This window comes from Telopea speciosissima, chromosome 5 (genome assembly GCF_018873765.1).
Source record: "Telopea speciosissima isolate NSW1024214 ecotype Mountain lineage chromosome 5, Tspe_v1, whole genome shotgun sequence".
NCBI classification, from domain to species: Eukaryota; Viridiplantae; Streptophyta; class Magnoliopsida; order Proteales; family Proteaceae; genus Telopea; species Telopea speciosissima.
In genome coordinates this window covers 52,537,177-52,560,820 of record NC_057920.1, presented here as the reverse complement: position 1 = coordinate 52,560,820, position 23,644 = coordinate 52,537,177, and the positions used below count along the sequence as shown (strand labels likewise).

At 41.4% G+C, this 23,644-nt stretch overlaps 1 protein-coding gene across 2 annotated transcripts in view; it reads right to left on the bottom strand.

The window, feature by feature from the left end:
• The window catches only part of LOC122662058 (uncharacterized protein slr1919), a 161,087-nt gene that overhangs the window by 94,910 nt on the left and 42,533 nt on the right, over positions 1-23,644 (bottom strand). For both annotated transcript variants that reach the window (XM_043857616.1, XM_043857615.1), the window contains exons 4-7: positions 8,379-8,420; positions 2,220-2,291; positions 1,979-2,114; positions 1,693-1,850 (exon numbers count right to left, since the gene is read on the bottom strand). In XM_043857616.1, coding sequence (XP_043713551.1) covers positions 1,693-1,850; positions 1,979-2,114; positions 2,220-2,291; positions 8,379-8,420 — 408 coding nt within the window. The remainder of the gene's footprint in view (positions 1-1,692; positions 1,851-1,978; positions 2,115-2,219; positions 2,292-8,378; positions 8,421-23,644) is intronic.

Sequence of the window (23,644 nt, the reverse complement as noted above, 5' to 3'; positions counted from 1 at the left end):
TAATCAATGGTCCGGTTATGGTTTCAAAATTGAGACCGTTTGACTAAACGGTTTGAACCGAACCGAATCGTTTAACACCCTTACTTTGGGGGCTAGGGTTCTGGCAAAGTTCCAAACGGATTTGAAGCTAAAAAGGCCATTCAAGGAGGGGAGCCAAATAACCTTATCCGCACGTGAGGGGAGGGGGGAATGGAGGGAGAGAGGACCAGACCTGGGAGAGACTGGGGGGGAGGGGAGGGGTAAAGGAAAAGGATATTATGCCAGATCCAAGAGGAGTCGGTGGGAAGGGGGAACAGACTAAACGGAGTCACTTTTGAGGTGGTAGGAGTAAACCCAATTGACCCAGATAGAATCATACTTGGTAGAGATTTTCCATATGAGCTTTAGGATACCCGCATGATTAGAATCACGGATTATGCGGAGGCCAAGACCTCCTTCAGATTTGGGGAGGAAAACGGAGTTCCAGCTGATTGTGTGGAGGATTTTAAATGCTTCTTTCCCTTTCCAGAGAAAAGCACAGAAGAGGGATTCCATTGCTTTAATGGTAGACTTAGGAAGACCATACATGCCACACCAGTAGATGTAGGAGAATTGAAGAACTGATCTGATCACTCAATTGTCAACTGATCTTCTGAGATTCCGCTCCATCCAAAAAGACGTTGTTAGTTAGTTGTTAGCAATCGTCACTTCCCATTTTTGATTTATGATGGAATGGTTTCTAGTGGATGATGTTTCTGATTTATCGTTGATTTTCAATTTTATTTAATAATTAATTTTATGATGTTTTCTTTATGAATAATCAATTTAATGGTAAATGGTTTCTTTGATAGTGTATTACTTTATTTATAAATGATAATGTCTCTGATGTAGTTTGTACTTTGTATATGACTCATTGTTCTACCATATTGCATTATTATTGTCATATATTGATTCTTGATGTGCCTTAGATGTTGATTCTTGATGTAGCATATAAGGATATTTATTTTATTGCTATACTAGATATAATGGATCCATAAAAAAATAAATCCTAAAACGCCTAGGCGGGCACCTTGTCACCTAAGCACTTAGGCAGCCCTTCAACGCCTTAGGTCGCCTAGGCGCCGCAACAACTATGCTTCTAAAAGTAACTCCTACTGACCAGATATTCGAACCCATGCCTAAGTGACTACTATGAACTCATGGGCTTAAAATGGCCCATTCACAAAAAAGAGATCCATAATGGAATAAAACCTAGCTTTAATAAAGGCCACATAAAGATAGCCAATAAACCTGACCCACTTTAGAAAACTACTCCCCTGTGCTAAAACGCAAACCTACATGGTCCTTTGAGACTTTAAGGCTTTGAGAGAGAATTTTCAGCAGCCTGAAGGGTATGCTGAACATGAATGTGTGTGTGTGTGTGTGAGAGAGAGAGAGAGAGAGGGGCTGCTGCTTCCAGCAATCAAATAAGAAGTTGGTGTCATGCCGCCAGAATTGCAAAGAGAGAAAGAAATGTCTAGACAGAGAGCAGTCCAGTAAATCGAACAGCTGTGCCCATGAATAGGATACTCCGTTGCTTTTCCCATCTAAGAAAAACTCTCCCTTTTTCAGTTTACATAGAGATTTTAGGAATAGTAATATATTATGAATCAGGTAGTCAAGTAGGCATTCTTTGGCATTATGGAGAAAAAGGAAAGCAAGCGGTAACCTCACCATCTCATTCACTGCAACCAACAGGTCCTTTCGAGCCATAGCAAATCGTTTCATCTGGCCTCCAATCATACGAAATAACAAGGCATCAAGTGTCAACCTGAGTGACATACCAGGTCTCTGTACTTTAACAGCTACAAGCTCCCCAGAATGCAAATGAGCTGCAAGACTTGAAACATTAAAAGAATGTATTTAAGGGAGAGGCATCAAAAATATCTATGCAAGATCCCCTTCAGAAGACACCAAATTAGAAACTAAAATAAACTAAACAAAAATGCATTTCACCAACCTTTATACACCTGCCCTAAGGATGCTGCTGCAACAGGCTCCGGGGTGATATCAGCAAATACTTGTGAAACAGGAACACCCAACTGAGATTCAACCGATTTCATAGCAACACGAGTTGAAAATGGGGGTATTTGATCCTAGCATGAATAGAAATATCCAACTGTGAGAAAGGAAGTCAACTTGATTGTGTATCCAGGTCAGTCCATAGAGCCTAGTGCACATGACTAAGAAAGTTAACACACCTGTAACTTTGCAAGCTCTTGGCAGTATGCAGTTGGCATTATATCTGGCCTGGTGCTCAGAGCCTGACCAAGCTGTAAATCCAAAGGAAAAAATAAATAAAACTTACATAAGCTATCCATAAAGCATCTGAATGAATTATCAATTTAAGAAAAATATAGTCCATGTTATATCCATATTACCTTCAACAATAAGAAAATCAAAGTTTCCCAAGTTAGAAAAACACAGGCTGGGCCAGCTGCCAACTCTATGCGTTGTTGTTTTATGGGTTGTCATTGTTGTCAACACAGTCAGATTGACCAGTGTACAGTGAACCAGTGGCAAGATACAACTGAGAATGGCAGTGGCAGCATGCATCATGTTCAGAGGCAATTCGAGTAGGACAGGCATCCAAATCGGAAGATGGCATCAGACGGAGAGTCGTAGAGTGTCAACTCACCTTTCCAATGCAGCCGGAATCACGTCGATCCGACTCCAGATGAGGGAGTTATGGTCGTTTCCGTAGATCACTTTGAAATGCACAAGTGTTTGACAAAACGTCTCTACGAGGGGTTGCACTCAATACTAGATGATGTGGGTCCCACCTGGTGACATTAGCAGGGTTATGATGTAGCAACATAGTTGAGGAGGTGGCAGAGTGCCATGTGGCAGCACAGTTGGTAGCCAGTCAGGCATACAACCTACTACACAAAAGCGGAACCATAGGCCATGCGAGCACATGGAGCACAAGCCAAGCTGTCACGGCTGTTTTGTCCAGCGCTGTTCGCATGGCCTACAGTCGTGGCATAGGTGAGGCTTGAGGGCTAGCCATGGCATAGAGGTGGTGCCTAATGCATTTTTGTAATTAATTTTCTGCGAGTATGATTTTTCGAGGGGAGTTCATGTCTCCTGGAAATCCATAAAGAGCTTAAAAGCATCCTTATAGGGGAGTGATAAGTTGTCAAGGAGTGTAGCCTTTGGTTGTCTGCCCCTATGCTAGTGGCTTGAGGCCCATTGTCCTGCTACAGACTGCGCCTGGTGATCCCCTTTAGATTGCTAGGTGGTAATGTTTTCCCTCCATTAATAGAAGTGCTTTGACTTCTTTCCATTTGTGTGTCTTTGCCTTGCTTACCTACTTCCCCAATTCCCCTTTTGTGGCTTGTTTAGGCTTACTCATAGCATTGTGTGCTAGTGAGTGCCGCACGGACACCCAATTGAATAGGTCCATGACAATTGGTATCAGAGTCATGTCTGATCTGAGGAGAAGCCATGGCCAATCTACCGTCACAGTCAAACATGAGGGTTCGCATTGAGGCCCAAATGCACACACATGAGGGGTTGTGAGAAAACCTACCCTCTCTAGTGGTGAGGGTCGATGCCCTAGGGGAAGGGCAACAACCACTGATTGAGAATGTGAACGTCCTTGATGAAGGGTGAACACAGCTCTCCAATGCCATGGAGGTGCTAGAAGAAGACACAAGGGACGCAGTGGCAGCCCTACAGGCTTCGATGGAAGAGTTAACGAATCAAGTCAACTTGCTAGTGAGGGCAGCTGGCTCTGATGGTGCCGAGGTGACAGAACCTTGTCCATGTGTGCATGTACCCGAGCCGAGCACATAAGGGGGTGCTCGAGATGCTAAGGAATTAGAGAATTTCGTGTTTGACATGGACCAATACTTCCACGCCATAAACTAAATGAGGCGGACAAGGTCTCGATAGCTACGATGTATCTCTCGGGGGATGCAAAGTTGTGGTGGCGCTTGCGTTGCGTTGACCCTTTCCTGAACCGGAACTGAGGGGGGTGAGAGGAAAAGGGGATCAAAATGTCCCATCAATAAAGTGAGGGCTTTCCGGACCTTCCTCCCTTCAGCACGACCCTCAAAAAGCCTTTTTCAATAAGCCCCTTAGGACAATGCCATCCAAGAAGGGCCCTATACCAATGACACATGGGAGGACCTAAAGAAGGAGTTAAAAAGTCAATTCCTTCTTGAAAACTTCAACTACCTTGCTCGACTCAAGCTTCGCCAGTTGCAACACACTGCCACGATACGAGACTATGTCAAAAAATTCATGACCCTAATGTTTGACATCAAAAACATGTCTGAGAAGGGATAGGATGTTCCAATTTATTGAGGGCCTAAAACCTTGCTGCAAGACTGCAATGCACGACAAAAGGGTACAAGACCTTGCTTCGACATATGCTGCTGCCGAACGTATAATGGACTATGTTCAACCCCCTGCAAATAGGTCTAGGGTGTTATGGTCAAAAACAAGGTTTAAGATCTCGGGTTTCGACCAGCCAGAAACCGAGATATGGTCGAAACTGGTCGAAACCACTGATTTTTTCCCAGCCAACTCGAGTTGGTGGTTTCGAGGCCGGAAAATGCGTTTTTTTATCTGATTTTTTGTATACAGCCTATTTTTGACATTCTAAACACAATGCATGAACAATTTTCACACAAAAAAACACTCAAAATGGTACTTGTGGTTTTTTACCCAAGTTTGATAGTGTATATTGTTCTTGGATATTGGCTGGAAACTAGGACAAACACTTATTTAGGCCTAATATTTTGTATTTTATTTACTTAAGATATTATATTCATAAATAACCAAATACTCCCTATTTGAATCCAATAAAAATAGTTAAAAAATAAAATTCCAAAAGGATAAAAAGGCAACCCCCCAAGTCAAGAACAAAAACTGAATTTTCGACAATAGGTGCAATTTTCAACTTTCTAATGCTGGGGTTTTTCTCAAATTTAAAAATTCCATAAATCTTAATATGGTAAAACATTGCTAAAAACCAAAAGTGCGGTAAAATATTCATTTGTTTTGGTGTCCAAAAAAATATTTTCATTCAGAGCGATTTTGGCAGCATTCGCACACACCAAATTAAGTTTGACCGATACATAACTCCTTCAATATAAAACAGATTTAAGCAATCTTGGATTTGTTGGAAAGCAATTGCTTAAATCTGATTTATATTGAAGGAGTTATGTTGCGGTCAAAGTTAATTTGATGTGCGTGAATGTTGTTAAAATGGCTCTGAATGAAAATAATTTTTTGGACACTAAAACAAATGAATATTTTAACACACTTTTGTTTTTTAGCAATGTTTTACCATATTAGATATGGAATTTTTAGATTTGAGAAAAACCCTAGCATTAGAAAGTTGAAAATTGCACTTAGCGCCGAAAATCAAGTTTTTGTTCTTAAACTGGGAGGTTGACTTTTTATCCTTTAGGAATTTGGTTTTTAACTATTTACATTGGATTTAGATAGGGGGTATTTTCTTATTTATGAATAATATCTTAAGTAAATGTTCATTTATTTAAATGATATTAGGCATAAATAAGTGTTTGTCGGATCTCTAGCCTGATTTCTGGCATAAATAAATGTCTGTACTGGTTACGAGCCAAGTTTCCCCAAGTTTCGATGAGTAAAAGTGTCAAAATTTGCGAAATCACCATCATCTTGGTCGAAACTGGTCGAAACCTGTCAAAACTTTAAACTTTTTAAAATACATGCAGGTTTCGTCTCGGTTTTCCATGAAACCGAGATATCTCGGAAATCTCGGTCGGTGTCGACAGAGATCTTGTTCCATGGGAAATCAATATATGAACAATAGCAACTAATCAGTTATATACTGATAATAGATCGGAAATAGATAATGAACAAAATCAGGAATCAATGCATAAATCAAATCATAAGTTTCAGATGCAACATCAATGAATCTGGTCAGAAAACAGTACTAGATTCAGCACAGGGCAGAACAGGAATAATTCTAACAATTCGAAATCGGCTTATCAGAATATGTTGAAATTCAAATTGAGTTCATACATGAGGGTATGGAACATTATGTCAAAAATTGAAAAGATTCAGAACGGTTGGTGGCTGATTTGCTTAATCTAAAAAGAGAACCTAGCATATGAACTACTAGAAGATTAGGTTCTAGTTGCAGAAAATTCAAGAACAACTTACTGGTTAATGGCTGAATCTGAGATTAGGTAACAGTAAACAATAAACCAGCAGTAGCAAGAGGGAAATAACAGTAGATAGATCCACCAGGGCATCACACCGCAAGGCGTCAATTGGAGCAAACACCAATCCCTTCTTCTTTGATCAAACACGAGGCTTCTCTATGGAGAAGATGAATTGCAGCAGCAATTTTTTATTTCAGAATCATGAGTAAAGTGATGAACCCTTTCATGCAAGTTAAATCCGAAACAGAACTGGAGTTGGACTAGGACAAGCCCCTAACCACTTACTCAATATAGACGACTCCATCAAATGTGCTAGCCACTTTAGTCAATATAGACAACTCTAATAAATGGTCTAACCATTTAGTCAATATCATACTTCAAAATCTCGTTTCGTTTCGGTAGAAATTTTTAATATTTCGAGTATTTCGGTCGAGTCATCTCGCTCTGGAAATCCTGATAATTTCAGTCTAAAAAGGGCATTGTTTCGTCGAAATTTCAGTTATTTTGGTCATTTAGGCATTTTACACCCACAAATGGTCAAGCAAAACTCATGGAAAAAATACAATTTTTCGACGAAATTTCGGCGAAATTTTGGTATCTCTGAAATTTCGGTTTGGCCGAAATGGCCTTCCGAAACGAGATTTAATACTATGGTCAATATAGACTTAAGTGTTGGGTGACTTGGGTCTACTTATTAGACATCCAGGCCGAAATTAGGTCATTGAGTCCAGCAAGGGTAGTTTGGGAACTTAGTATAGTATTGTGGGGTATTATTGTAATTTGGAAGTTAAAACTTAAACTTACATAGAAATTTAGTTGTCGTAAGGTATTGAAATCCGGCGTACTAGCTTCTGTCAGCTTTTGAGTTGGGTTGGGATTCTATAGGCTGGCTGTCATAGCCCGCCACCAACAGCCCATGGGCCAAGCTCACTAGCCCATTGACTTGGACCATTGGGCTAAGCAAGGTTAAGTGTCTAGAACTTTCTACCAATATGTAGGAAGTCCAAATACTTGTAGAGAAAGTCCATTGTCTGGACCCTTCTACCATCATGTGGGGGAGTCTAAGAAATTTCTAGAGAAGTCATTAGAAGCAAGGAAGTATCTAGAGGTTACTTGTACATAGCTAAGGAAGTAGGGAGATTCTAGAGTCCTCGACTAAGGAGGTGAGAAGCATATAGTCTCCTTGACTTGAAAGTTCTATGGAGGACACTTGTAACAATCTAAGCCATCCTTTGTAACCTTGGATGCCTATAAATAGGTGTTGCCTCATTTGGCAAAGGCATCCAACCAAGCATTCTAGACTTGTAGTCAAGCATTGTAGTGCAATACAACTCTCATTCTCCCAAACTCCCTTGAGTTCTTTCTCAAGCTCTCTTCCTGAGTCCTTCAAGGTGTAGTAAGGCTGACTTAGTACACTATGGGAGTGCTAAGTAACGGTATGATTGGCCTGGCAAAAGATTAAGTCGTGATATGGCGCTAGAAAAGTTTGAGTCCAGTTTTCTTTTGAATACTGCATTTAATTTTAGATCCTAATTTTAGATCCTTAGGTGTGTAAACATTGGGTTTATAGATGCCATATATACTACCACACTAGGGTCCAAGGTCAAACTAACATTTTGGATATATTTTTTAAATCTAAGGGTTCTAATATGTTTAAAAGACCTAAAATAGGATTTCCTAGAAAATTTGGGACCTTATTTGGCCATTTGGGCCTCAAAACCCTTCACCGAAACTTGCAGCTGAAATTGTACAGATTCCGACCGAAATTTCAGTTTCAATCGAAATATTTGAGTTTTGCGCCTGGTCAAAACCAGGCTCGAAACTAAAATCCTGAACCTAGCTCTACATTGGCCACTTATGCAATTTCTCTTCATGTCAGTGTATGGCCCAACATGTATATGACCTTTCTGAATGTAAAACCAGCCAATGATATTTTTCCCCCTTTCGAAGATAAGTAGCAGTCACTGAAGCTTTTTTTGTATTTTCAGGGCTGGGATTTGCCACACATGGAATTTGGGCTTAATTTTACTACTAAAGGTTAAATTGCTAAAACATAAAGATCTTATTAAAGCTGCCATGTGGGATATTCCTTGGGATATATACTGAAAAGTACACATCCGATACAGATGGAGTGAAACATGAATAATTTGCTATCAGCTAATTGTTTCTAGTTTTGCAAGGAAAGAGGAGGTTACTTGCCTTGATATAGAATGGTCCCAAGCGAATTAGAGTCTCTCGAAACTGCAATCAACCAAGAGAGTTACCATATATTTTATAGAAATTTATATTTCTCCAAATTAAAATGAATCTCCGTGCAGGAAGCGGGAAACAATCAGTAAAGTACTACATGTTTATACTCCCATAAATACCAACAAACCTGAAATAATCATGAGACCAGAAAAAGTCATGTTTCTATACAACTATTTGCTATAACTAGAACATTATAAAGACAATGAAACTTTAAACAACATTTAAATAAATAAACTCATGGTTCAATATATCCATGATTAAATCAAATTGATACTACATTCTCCATGAATTTTCAAGGCTCAACACTATAAACAAGTAAAAATGTCCAGAAATGTAGTTTGAGGATCTAGGCCCTCAGAGTAGCAGCTAATAAGTTTCATGACCTAGCTACTGAATGTTCACATTCAATATATAACAGGGTATTAACGCCATATCAACAGTTCATGAGTTCAACTCTCCTTGGGGCCTACCTATCAAAAAACAAAAATGTCATATCAACAGTTAATCAGCAGACAAACATACAGAAATCCATGAACCTTTTAATGTGGGACAGGTTTGGGAAACCACATTTTTCATCACAATCAGTCCTATTCCAGCCAAACAAGTATGGTTTATTGGGGTTTACAGGCTGCTGTAATTGGAAGAAATAATGGAAGGGACTTAAGAAATGAAAATGGGGTTGGGAGAAATATGATAATTAAATAGGTAAAGTGAAGAAGAAGGTAGAGACAAAAGAAGATCATCTTGGCTTCACACCATCTTGGATTCACTCCATCTTGGCTTCACAGCATCTTGGCTTCACACGATCTTGAATTGCATAGAATCACTCATGCTTTCATTCTTTCCTTGCTTGCTTGCGTATCTTCAATCTCCAAATACAGTCTTTTTAAACCCCAAAGAGAAAAAAAGAACCTAATAACTACTTTTCCAGCAATAACTACTCCTTGATAAGTACTTCTCCAGCAATAACTCCCTTACAACATTAGTATACAACAATTCTGGACCCAAATAAAAATACAACAAAATAATAAAAAGAACTACACATAATGATGGTCATTTATCCATAATGGAGAGACATGTGATGCAGCTCCAAGAAGGAAGAAGAAGAAGAAGAAACCCTGAACTTAGGGTTTAAATAGGGAGCCGTAGGCTAGGATTTCTATTTTTCCATACTTAGTTATTATTCTGTTTTTTAGATTGAACCGGCTTAAATTGGTTGCATCCAATTGGTTCAATTGGTCTAATTTAAGTGAAGTGTTCCTATTAGCTAATAGGTTCTTATATCCTATTGGCTAGTATGGAATCTTCACTTAAGTTAATTGTTCTAAGTTAAATTCTTTTATTTTTAAGTTAGTAGGGGTAGTTAAGTCATTACACTGTTTTAAGTAATTAATTAGACTTAAACCTCTCCCTTCCACATTTTTGTGAACGAGAGGTATTTAATTTGTAGTAGGAATTGGCCTATGGCCTTACTATAAATACAAGAGATCGTGGGAGGCTCCCCCACAATTGAAATTTGAAAAAAAACCCTGTTTTCTGCTGCTGGCCGGCTGCTGCTGCTGCTCCTTGCTCTTCAAGAGTGTTTGCATCCTTGTGGGTACATCAAGGTGGAAGGGTGGGTGGAATCCTGCGACTCCTTACGCCGTGATGGCTGGGAGGGTCTCTCATTCAAAGGTGGCTTCATCCTTCTTCAATCAAGCTGCTGCCAGTGGAATCTAGTAGAAAGTTTGCTCTTTAATTTCTGTTTTTCCATTCATTCTCCCTCCCAATCGATTTCCCTTAAACCCTAGATCATCTAGGTTATTTTTAATACTCATCACCCATCTGAATTCAATCAGATTCAGACCATAGCTCCATCACACCCCTGCCTATACTCGATCTCAGTTGCTGCCCCTTTCCATCACTCTAAACCCTAACTCCCCATTAATCACTATAAACCTAAGAAACCCTAATTTCAGTCCAGACCTATTCAGGCATCAGAAAACCTTCCTGCTGCAGCCGACCCTTCCCCCTAGTCTCTCTAACACTCGACCTTAACCCCTGCCCCAGAATCCTACTGTAAACCCTAGTTTTGGCTATTTTTCTAATTTTAAAAACCCGAAACCCTAACCTTAAATCTGCAGAATTTTGAAACCTAACCAAATCCAGATATTTTTATATCATAATGACCCTCTAAACCTGCAGATTAAAACCCTATAAACCCCATTCTCAAATTCCCATCCTAAACCCTAATTTTGCCCTAAAACAGCCCCTAATCAGCCCTAAACAGCAGGCTTAACCAGAGCTTGATTCTACCTGGCTCCTAGTAGGATTATTTCCTATTCTAGGACTACATTAACATGTGGCTGCATAAATCCTTGAGTGATGTCCTTATCACCTTTAGCCTTTCATAAACACAAAGTTGTGAAAGGCATAAAGTGCACTCAAAGCCATAGTTCGAGAACTTGCGAGATCTCGCTGAGATCTCGCCGAGTTTCTCGGTTTTTTGAAATCCCGAGACGAGATGGGGGTCGAGTCATAAAAGTACAATATCTCTCCGAGATCTCTGATCACGGTCGAGATCTCGGAGAGATCTCGGTTTGACATAGGAGAATGCCCATCTAGGTCCTTTATATGAGTGCCAGATCTTGAGATCTTGCTGGAAAATCTTGGTATACAGACACCTATCTATGCCAGGAACCAAGACAGACAAGACAGACACTTATTTATGCCTAATATCATTTTAGTAAATGGTATTTGTATTTCATTTACTTAAGATATTATTCATAAATCAGCAAATACCCCCCTATTTGAATCCCATAAAAATAGTTAAAAAATTAAATTCCAAAAAGAAAAAAAGGTCAACCCCCCAGTTCAAGAACAAAAGCTTCCAACAAGTCCAAGATTGCTAAAATCTGATTTATATTGAAAGAGTTATGTACCGGTCAAACTTAATTCAGAGTGCGCGAATGCTGTCAAAATCGCTCTGAATGAAAATAGTTTTTTGGACATCAAAACAAATGAATATTTTACCGCATTTTTGGTTTTTAGCAATGTTTTACCATAATAAGATTTATGGAATTTTTAGATTTGAGAAAAACCCCAGCATTAGAAAGTTGAAAATTGCACCTACCGCCGAAAATCTAGTTTTTGTTCTTGAACTGGGGGGTTGACTTTTTTTCTTTCTGGAATTTGATTTTTTAACTATTTTTATTGGATTCAAATAGGGGGTATTTGCTTATTTATGAATAATATCTTAAATGAAATACAAATACAAAAGCATTTACATAAATGATATTAGGCATAAATAAGTGTGTTTGCCCTGTGTCTGTTCTGGTTCCTAGCATAAGTGTCTGTCCTGCATTCCCACTAAGTGAAACTCCTATTTGGACTTTGTTTTTGCAAAATCTGATAGTGCCATTGTGTTTAAATGGCCTAAAATAGGCTGAATACCAAGTTTCATACCCAAACTAGGTCTAAAACCCACCGAGATGAGGCTTCGAGTCGAGAAAAAAAAAAGTGCACCAACTCGGCAAGATCTCGCCGAGATCTCAACTCGACTCAGTTTTTCAAGGGTCCGAGTTGGCACCGAGACCCGAGTTTTCAAACCTTGCTCAAAGCACAAAGGCCTTCTTGGAACTTTGAGGCGCAAGGCACAAGTGCACAACCACACAAGGCAAGGTGTGTGCCTGAGGGATGCTAAGTGAGTTGTTTTTCAAACAAATAGGTGTAATTTATTTGAACACTCTTATACCATGTACATATAAAATAATTCACAAAACTTATTTGATACTGGCATTAAAAGTAAGCCAATCCAATTAGAGTTCTAAAAGCCTAAAAAAGAATCTAAATGGTAGTTGAATCACACTAATGTATAAAAAATTTACATAAATGAAATTGATATAATAGAATAAACTAACAATTAATAAAACACGATATAACATCACACAGCCGTACAAGACTACAAGTTTTCAGCAATAAATAAAATGGAGAAGATAATACAGCTTAAGCTCTATTTAACAACTCAACTCAACTAAACCTTATCCAACTAAATGGGGTCAGGCACATGGATTGTGTTTCACGTTCAATTCTATTCAAATTTCAAACCATACTTGTTGTCAACCCTAATCCATTCATGTCTTTTCTCATAAATACTGCCAAATTCATTTTTGCTCAGCCCTCTGCTCTTTTAGCTCCTCTAATCTGAATCACATCACTTCTCCTTATCGGTGCATTCAGAGTTGTTCATTGCATATGCTCTTATCATCTCAACCAACTCTCTCTCAACTTACCATGTAGAGCTAAACCTCATTTACCACCAATTTGGTCATTCCATATTTTATCTTTTCTACTGTTACCACTCATCCATCTCAACATCCTCATCTCAGCTATAATAATTTTATTTATATTGTTAAATGTTGTATGGGGGTCCATGACTTAATGTACCGTGGGAGTACATGAGTCATGGATACAGCTAGCCAGTCCATATAGTTAGAATAGGCCAGCTGTAGTCTTATTTTGTTTTTATTTACTTTCCTTATTTCAGTTATTTGATGTAATTCTGATTCCTTAATTTAGGAAACATATTTAGAAAGATTATTTAATATATTCCCTGTGTGAGAGGAGCAGCTCTCACAATCGAGACTGCTCCATCTCTAGCAGGCTCTTCTCTCATCTTCTCTCTTCTTCATCTTCTTCTTTTGATCAGTTTTTCCTTTTACTTTGTTACATGGTATCAGAACTTTGATTAAATCCAGGTTGTTCTTTCTACGATTCTGGTTTGATAAAGTTCGAAGTCCTCCTTCTTCTTGTTGGCTGCAGCAGCCTATGCTGCCTATCTACATGATGTCCTAGTTGATGATTACGCAAGCAAACTAGGACTGTACTGCTATCACATACTATGTCTGAAGATCATGTACTATGTAAGGATTGATTCTGCATACATTCCCTACAACGGCTAACTGATGTTTTAAGGATCGAGTGAAGGATATCTTCTTGTGCAAGTTTTTTTTTTTTTTTTTGGATTTTTCAATTCTGGTTCTCTTTATTCCACCAGATGTACTGCTCCAACCTGGAGGGTTCTATTCTGCTGCATATATCTGTCACTCGATCAGAGTTTTGAGACCTTTTGAGTTCTCCTATTGCTGCTCCTGAAGGACTACAGGTTTTGACCTTCAATATCTATATCAGGTGATGTTATTCTGATTTTTAGTCAAAACCTGTTTTACCCCCTGTTTTGTGCTTCTCGATAGCTATTTTACTGGCTGCCAGTTCTGCTGTGTATTCTGCATATATACAACTTCTTGTGGATTCCATATTCCTATTGAGCCTTGATATTTTTTTTTGGGTGAATAAAATAATATATTACCAAAGAGAGAAGAAGAAAAACAAGAGCTCCGAAGGGACAGGGGGAAAAGAAAAAGACGAAGAACCGCCAGCCAAAGCAATGGCTAAGGGGCAGTAGCAGCAAAAAAAACATTTGAGAGCCCCCAGGAATCAACAATAAGCATGTTCCTTGGGGAGTCTGTACAAAAGCAGAGAGGAGCTATTGCTAACTTTGCATTAATTTCAAAGGAGATGGAATCCCAAATCATACGGTAAGGTCGAGATTTGGAGGTCCATTTCCTAATATTGTGCTCCATCCAAATATGATTAATGGCTACACAAAAAGCCATCTTGCCCACAGAGCCACAAATAGAGGAGCCTGCAAAAGTCATATCGATCCAAATCCACTCTCTAGCAAAGGGCAGAATTCTTCTTCGCGCAGGCCACCATTTCTTGAGAATGCCTTTCCAAATTGCAGCAGCCAAAGGGCATTCAAAGAAGAGATGATTGAGGTCTTCATCACTGTTCCAGCATAGGTAGCAAGCAGAAGGAGCAGAGATATGGCGGCTGCAGAGAAAATCCTGCGTGGGAAGGCATTTGGTGAAGACTCGCCAGGCTGTGAAGCAATGCCTAGGAATGTGGTGCTTGAACCAAAGGAGCTTCCTCCAAGGAACCTTGGAGCCATTTATACGGATGAGATTCCAAGCTGCTTTGGAGGAGAAGGAGCTGCCATTGGACCAAGTGACAAGGTCTCCTCTAGCCATCGGCCTTCTTGTAATGGAGTGGAGATCAGTCCAAACAAGATCAAGAGAGGAGGAGGGGGTGGGAGGAGCCCAGTCGTTGTGATCCATGACTTCAGCAACCAAAGAGAGCCTATGAAAGCCAGCGGCATAAATAGTTCTAGGAGTAACCAAGGGCAGCAGGATTCCTTTTGGATGCCAGTGATCCAACCAAAGGTAGGAGGAGAGCCCATCTCCAATCTGAGTGCAAATAGCTTGAAGAGAAACATGCCTACGATCAAGAATATTGCGCCAAACCCATGAGGCATCCGAAGAGGTAGAGACAGTCCAAAGAGAATCATTCCGAAGAAGGCCTGAATACACCCAATCAACCCATATGCTTTTCTTCTTTGAGACAATCTTCCAGATAAGCTTGATAATACCCGCGGAGTTGACATCTTTGATTCTCCTGATGCCTAACCCACCTTCCTCCTTAGGGAGGCAAACAGCAGCCCAACTGAGAGGGCGAAGAAATCTCGAGGAATCATTACCCTTCCAGAGGAACAGGCTAGGTGAGATTCCAGAGATTTGATGGCAGAATGGGGCAAACCATAGACACCAGACCAATATATGTATGAAGCCTCCAAGACTGATCTTATAAGAACCAATCTGCCTGCATAGGATAGGAGCTTGCCTTTCCACAGTTGGAGCCTTTTTCTGATAAGGTCCAGCATTGGAGTGCAATGGTGAGCCGAGAACCTTGTAGGGATCAAGGGGAGGCCCAAATACTTGACAGGAAGCTTGCCCTCAGGAAACCCAGACTTGTCAAGGAAAGCCCTTTTGTCATGCTCAGAAACTCCAGCAAAGAAGAGCAAAGACTTGGAGGGGTTGATGCGAAGGCCAGAGAGGTCTCTGAAGAGCTGAAGACAGGACATGATAGTATCAAGCGAGCCCAAACCAGCCTTGGAGAAGATCATCAAATCATCAACAAAAGCTAGGTGGGTAAGCTTAAGAGCTTTACACTTGGGCATGGGAGAGATGAGGTGCTAATCAGTACTAATCTGGATTTTCCTGGAGAGAACTTCCATTGCCAAGGTGAATAAGTAAGGAGAGAGAGGGGACCCTTGCCGAATCCCCACAGTAGCACCAAAGAAGCCAGCCGGGCTGCCATTGACTAGAACAGAGAACTTAGGAGAAGAGATGCAGCAGCTGATCCAGTGAACAAAGGGCATAGGAAACCCCATTTTGCTCATGACTTGGGCAATGAAATCCCACCTCAACGAATCAAAAGTGTTGTGGATGTCTATCTTGAGCAAAATAGCAGGAGCATGGCTTTTCCTGTCAAAACCTCTGACTATGTCATTGCAAAGAAGAATATTATCAGAAATGTTTCTCCCCGGAATAAAGGCCGATTGGTTGTTGCTAACCACCAAGTCAACCACACTCTTGATCCTTCTAGCCAGGATCCTTGCAATGAACTTGTAAAGAAGGTTGCAGAGGGCAATAGGCCTGAAATCATTCATAGCAAAGGCTCCTTCCTTTTTGGGAATGAGACAAAGGAACGTATGGTTGACACCTTTGATCTAGCTGGGATTGAAGAAGAAGCTCTCAATGGCAGAGATGAGATCCTGCTTGATTATGTACCAAGTAGCTAAGAAGAAACCCATGCTGAAACCATCAGGCCCTGGAGCTCCATTCACCTTAAGGGAATGAATAGCAGCCACAATCTCTTCTTCTTTAAGAATAGAACACAGAGAGTCATGATAATCCGGAGAAATGAACTTGTTGAGCAGAGGACTAGGAAGGCAACCAGCAGCTCCTTGAGGACACCCAAAATTAGAATCAAAATGCTGAACTGCCAAATCTTTGATATCCTTCACAGTGCTAGCCATGGAACCATCCAGGCGAGAAAGCTGAGTGATGGAGTTAGCATTCACTCTAGCTTTCACAGAGCGATGGAAGAAGGCTGTATTGGAATCTCCTAGCTCCAACCATTTGATTCTAGACTTTTGCTTAAGAAAGCTTTCTTCACTGGCTAAGATGGAGGAGAGCTCCAAAGAAATAGCCTTCTCTTCTTCAACAAGCTGGCCATTTAGAATGTCAGACTGAAGCCGAGACTGAATGGAAGCAAGCCTATCTTTGCACTCTGCAGCCTGAAGAGAAATATTACCAAAAGTGTTGATATTCCAATCCTTAAGAGCTGCTTTGACATTTTTGAGCTTCCTTGAAACAGCAATGAGAGGGGAGGAGAAGGCATGAACCGGCCTATCCCAAGCTTCTTTGATAAGGGGCAAAAAGGTAGGGTGAGAGGTCCACATGTCAAAAAACTTAAAGGGTTTGGGGCCAAAGGAGATGGAGGGCTGAATGGATAGGGAGATGGGGGAGTGATCAGATATATCCGGGTTGTCAAAGATGGCATGAGATGAAGGGAAGCTTGCTAACCATTCTTCATTTACTAGCACACGATCAAGCTTGTAGGCAATCCTGTTGGAACCAGCTCTCTTATTACTCCAGGTGAAGGGAAAGCCAGACCTTCTGAGGTCTTTCACACTAATGCCCTCGAGACAATCATTGAAGGCGGCCATAGCTTCCAAATCCACATTCTCACCACCCTGCTTTTCAGAGCTATACCTGATAACATTGAAATCCCCAGCAAGGCCCCACGGCTGAGAACCAACATTGATAGCCAGAGAGGAAAGGTCAGTCCATAAAGAAGATCTCTGAGAAGGGCAATTGGAGGCATAAATAACAGAGAAAAGACAAGTAAAATGGCCCAAGCAATCAGCAATAGACAGTTGAAGGAATTGGGAGGAAGCAGCAAGAGAGGTGATGGAGAGAATTTTAGGATCCCATAAAATCCAAATACGGCCATTTGGGTAGTGAGCGTAATTGGAGAGGGAGGCCCATCCAGGAGCGATGGAACTGAGGATAGAAGAGGAGTTTGGCTCTTTAATGTGAGTTTCAAGAAGGCAACAAAAACAAGAACTAGAAGACTTGATGCGAGAGCGAACAGCAACTTGCTTCGAGGCAGCATTCAGGCCTCGCGTGTTCCAAAAGAGGCCCTGCATCATTTGGGGGAAGGGGGTAGGGGCAACAAAGGGCCAACCAGGCGAGACAAAACTGATTTGGACCTAGTGACGCTGTGGTGGTGACGACAATAAGAGCTCTCCAGAGGAGAGGTAGCCAAGGATGAGGGACCATGACGAGGTTTGGTGGAAACCCAAATGGAAGCAGAAAGACATGTCTCGGGCGAAGAAGACAAAGACGCAGGCGGGTTAAGCTGGCTGGCCAAAGGTGGGTGGAAGTGGAAGTACCCGACCCAGATGCGAGGATGGGTAAAGAGGGAGAAGTGGAAATACCCGACCCAGGGGTAGAAGGGTCAGAAAATGGAATGGAGGGATTGAGAAGCTGACTAGGCAAGGAGGGGTCCACCAAAGGAAACGAGGGACTCAGAGGCTGACTTCCAATAGGTTCATCGCTGACCAAGGGGTTAAGAGTAGTCCCAGTATTTAACTCAGACCTCGAGGCACAGCCATCACGGGGCAAAGAGGATGCCAGCAGAGAGGACAACAGAGCCAAAAAGCTGGGAGCAGCGTCAAGACTTCCAGAGCCGAGAATGGGAGGAACTTCCAAGCTTTTTTCAGACATGTGAGATCGACTTCTAGGACAAACATCAAAATGGATAGTCTCGGGACAAGTGAGAGGGTCATCATCATCAGAAGGCGCCAAAAGACTGAAGCGATTCTGATCGTCGTTCCAGGATTGCAGAGAAGACTACGACAGGTCCTGGGGGGGAGCAGCGGGAACCCTTTCCGTCCAAATCTTTTTCCGGTGCCGGTTCCTAGCTCTCGCACTGCCGCGAGAGGGCGATCTGGTTGCAGGCTTATCAGAGCCCACCTTCTCAACTTGACGCGAAGGAGCAGCAGCAAAAGAAGGAGCAGGATCAGCAAGGAGATCCCCTGGCTTGGCAAGCGGGGAGCAGAGATGAAAATCATGGCCGAAGACCTTACAAACAGAACACTGAGGGGGCTTCCAATCATAGTGAACTTCTTGCTCAAAGAAAAAGCCATCACCTTCGTTCACTTTGATAAAGGAAGGCAGATCTTCAGCAGCAGACACCTCTATGTAGAGTCTCGCACAGGCAAGCCGATCCTTGCGCCTGGTCCTCACATCAGTAAACAGAGGCTTACCAAGGACCGAACCAATGGTGCTTAGCCTGTCGGTGCAGCAAAAGTGCAAAGGCAATCCAGGGAGAGACACCCAAAGAGGAATGGTGGAAGAATCCAGCCACCGGAGCTGAAGCTGGCGATGCCACTGACGTAAGAAAACAGGCTTCTTCCCTACAAGCCAAAGTCCTCCTTCCAGAGCTCGATTCTTATGAAGAGAAGAGGAGAACTTGAAGATAAAGAATCTGTTGTCCAGCAAGTAAGTGTCCAAAGTTCCTTGAGGACGCCACTGCTTGGAGAGAGATTGCTTCACCAGGAAGAAAGGAGGACGAGAGCCAAGGAAGTTTCCCACGATGCATCTTCCCAAAGCAAAGCTTCATTATCCAGGAGGCCAGCAGGGCAGGAGGCTTCTTTAGAGGAGCCCACAATTGTGGGGGGGACGAAATGCAGAGAGAGCCCATCGTGGACAGATTGTTTTTTAACCCAATCCATGGGTCTTTTGGCTTATTCCAAACTCGCCCAAACTTCTGTCTCTCCTCTCCAAAAACCCTTTTTTGAGTTTCTTGGGCAGAATCTTCCAAAACCCTTGAAGTTCGTTGCTCTATTGGTGATCCAATCTCACTCTCACCATTAAATCTCTAAGTTTTTCTCTTCTCTTCCCAATCTCTTCGAATCCCTATTTCTCCAAAGCCCTTGCTCTCTATGCCTTCCAAAGGAGAACCCTCAAAGAAGAGAAAGGCGGTTGCTTCAAAGAAGGATCAATATGATGGAAGTTTATTCATCTCCAAAGAGGCATCGATTTGGTGGAAGGAATTCCAACTACAGAAACTCATTCGAGAAAGCCTAGTAAGTGTTACCGAACTCAATACCATTCTTCCTTGTAAGATAAATACTTTCTTTGAGATGTTAGGTTGGGATTCCATTCTCTACCCCCAAGAGAAGGCCTACACTAGGCTTGTTCAACTCTTCTATTGCAATCTCAAGGTTACTGGTGTTGAAGGTGACTATACCATCACCTCCCTAGTTAAGGGCAAATACATTTCTTTTGACACTGTGGAACTTGCCCATATGATTGGGGCTGATGACTCTGGAGACCACAAGTATCTCCGCACCAAGACCTCCCCTGAAGGATTTATGAATGTTGATGAAGTTTATGGAGCTATCTTCAAGAACTATTTAAGTGAAACAAAGGGACTTACCGCTATTCATCTTGGTAATATCCCTAGAGTTGTGAATCTGATTCTCACCTATAATATTCTTCCTCTTGGTGGACATAGAGATGCAGTTACTCGTTTTCAAGCCTATCTCATTAGGTGCATCGCCAACACCCATCAAATCTGTCTTCCCTATGTGATTATGAAGACAATGGAATTGGCTGCTAAACGAGATTTCAAGGCTAGCCTCCCCTATAGTCATCTCTTGACTATTATCTTCAAGAACTTTGAAGTTAATCTCTCTGACGAAGTTCCCTCCATAAATCCTACTGCCATTGATACTTCTACTTTGAAGAAAATGGCCATTCCTACCAGTGCTACTGAAGCTCCTCCTCCTCCTCCCCGTCAAGCTCGGCGCAAGCAAGCCTCTTCCTCCATTATTGACAGCCATGATGATGATGAGAGCGAAGATGAAGAATATGTGACAAGGGCTGAGTTTGATGCTTATCAGGAGAAGCTTGATTCTCGCTTGCAGGGCTTTGATGATCAATTCACTCCACTTCGTGGAGACAACAAGGAGATCATAGCTCAGCTTAGGGCGATCACTCAGCATTTTCAAATCTCTCCTCCTCCCCCCAGACGCTTAGTTTGCTTTATTTATGCTCCTTTTAAAGACAATTTGGATTGTAATATTTTAAAACTACTGCTTCACTTTTGATATGACTTTTAAGTACTGCACCTCTCTAGGGGGAGAGTGCTTTTGACTGTATGGTTTTAAACTCTTTTATCTATGTGGTTTATTTTTATATGGTGCGCTACTTTCTATGTTCTATATTATCTGCGTATGAATCTACATTGCAGGGGGAGCCTTCTTTACTCCTTTTTATTGTGACAAAGAGGGAGAAGAAATTTTAAATGATTTGGAACATGACTTATGACTTGTGAATATTGTTTATGAATGCACTTGATTGCTTTAATTGATTATATTGATGCATTATTTTTTGTCGCTATGTTGTTACCAAATCATATGTTTGTCATCATCAAAAAGGAGGAGATTGTTGGGGAATCCTACCCCATCTGCATAATTGTTTTGAGGATAACAAACATATCAGATAAGGTCTTGTATATGTCTATATTTCAACAGGGCTAATAAAGTCAAAAGAGTAGAAGACATATAGTACGAAGGCGAGATGTTCAGGACAAAGCCATGAAGATCAAGATATCAAGGCATGCTAAGCTTTTCCAGAAAAGAACATCTTGGAAGATCTTTTGAAGATTGAAGAACATCACTCGAAGAAAGAGACCAAGACTTTCATCAAGATCAAGATGCTCGTGTGCACATACTTAGACACACTCACTGCATACTTGTAATTGCATTTGCATTAAATAAATGAAAAAGCATATGCATCATTTAGACACCTTAGGAGGTTAAACTTGAACTCTCCTTGACCCTTAAACATGTTGGAGTCAGTTGGAAAAAGCCCTGGACCAATCCCCACAGACAAATTGTCTGAATCAAGTCAAGACTGGGATTCGATCTATGATCCGGTCGACCGGATCACAATGTATGTATCGACTGGATCTGGCAGTGGCCTCACTGGTACGTTCACAGAATTGATCTGGTCGACCAGATCAAGTGGGACGATGATCCGGTCGACCGGAGATCGACCGGATGGCCCTACTACCCTCCAACGGCTAGTTTATCCAACGGCTATGATCCAGTCGACTGGATCAATCTTTAGGTCGACCGGATGGGTTAAAAATAGATCCGTTAGAGCACATTTTGCACATGTTCTAAAGGTCATTAATGAGCCTATAAATAGAAAACATGTCAGTACTTTTCACCCATCCACTACAGTCTAAATTAGTACTTTTGTGAAAGGTGAAAAGTCAATTCAAGCTCTCATTTATTGAAGTCTTCTTGTCTTCATCAAGTCTATTCCAAGGTTGACTTCAAAGCTTTAAAGACCTTTATATGCTTGCACTCTAAAGAATAGTTTTGAAGAAGACCATCATTATAAGCATTCATTCTTGCATCATTTTGACACTTGCAAGGAGTATACATCACACTCTTTGTCTAGCTAACTCTTACCTTTATTCTCTTTGTATTAGTTTATGCTTTTAAGTTTATAAAGCATTGTTGCATTAGCCTAGACTATACTTAGGTTTTGCAAGGATCCTCTTATCCTTAAAAGATTGGGATCCTCTTATCCCGTGGAAAAAGATTGTAAAGGTGTTCTTCCCACCTACTGTACTGAAAGGAAGTAACTAGTGAAATTCTCTCAAGGTTGAGAGGAGTGGACGTAGGCTAGTTTAGCTGAACCACTATAAATTCTGTGCGTCCTCTATTTGCGCAATTTCTCTCTCTATCTTGTGTTAATTCAAAGAAAATTTTAAAATGACAACATTTCACTAGTGGTAACCTATTCACCCCCTCTAGGTTATCCCACATTATATATATATATCCGAATTTGTACAAAATTTCAGCAACTATGCTGATTGTGTTACATCGGGTTAGACAGTTATAGAAAAGAGGACATAGTCCATACAGGGAAAAAAAACTAAAAAGACTAAATTAAAATGAAGATAAGGAAAACATCTGAAAGTCACTGTGGTGGTGCCTGCCCAGAGAAATGAGATCTCCACTCCGACAGCTGAGTCTCCACTGCACTCACTCTCCTGCTCAGCTGAGAGAAACCCTGGTGCACTGCCCTCTCCAAGCTGTCCCCATGTAATGCCATCATCGGAAAACTGTGGGGCAACAGACGAAGAAGAAGCACCCAGATATCCATATAGTGCTGGAGGCTGAGTCTCAGTAGGAGGGTCAATAGGCATGTCTGTGGGTACATCCTCCTCCTCCTCATAGACGGGTAACTCCTCTGCAGCTGCAGGCTGTCCCAACTCTGTGCAATCTGGATGGCCTATCTCGGTAGAGAAGGGTGGCATCAGAATATGCATCTTCACCAAGGTCACCCTGTTGACATTCAACACTTTCTTGGGAGAAGCCTCCTCATCCAGAAGTAGAACACTGAATCTCCTGAACACCTTGGTGAGCAGTCTTGAATAAAGCAAATTCCCAGCTCTCGGGTGATCATGAAGGTTAGCAAGAGTAAGCATAATAAGGTTTTTTTTTTTCAAAACCCTGAAAATATCGATCTCAAGGTTTTCTCTGGCTGCTGTTGCTGATTCTTGGAGACACTTATTCCTTCATTATTAGAGGGCTTTCATCCTTGTTTCAGCCCTTAACTTGGAGGTGTTCTTGGTTTTCTCTTCACAACAGCCCCCTTCTACGATTTGGGATTCTTCACTGTCTCCATTGGTGACTCTGTGGATTCGACTGCTACTTCTGTTGGTGATGGAAACAGCAAACCAGAGTATCATACTTTCTCTCCAAATCCAATCAAGTTGGATGGCACCAATTACCTACTTTGGTCTAGGTCTGCCTCCTTTGCCACTGCTGGCCGTGGCCTTACTGGTCATATTAGGGGATCCACTACTATGCCTATTGAGGTTGGGGCTGCTCAAGACAAGTGGCTTGCCAACAATGGAGTTCTTATGTCCTACTTGATTGGTTCTATGGTTACAGATCTACAGCACAATTTTCTTCTCCTTAACACAGCCTCGGAAATTTGGGCTGCTTGCAAGGAGACTTATGGACAGCTTGGCAATGATGCCCAGGTATATGAAATCAGGAAGAAAGTCCTTCACACTACACAGGGAGAATTGACAGTCTCCAAATACTATGCTACCTTGCGCAGCCTTTGGCAGCAATTGGACCCTTTTTCTGATTTTCACCCAAGTACAGCCGCAGATATTACTTCTTATAAGCAACACATGGACAAGATCAGGGTTTATGATTTCTTGGCAGGATT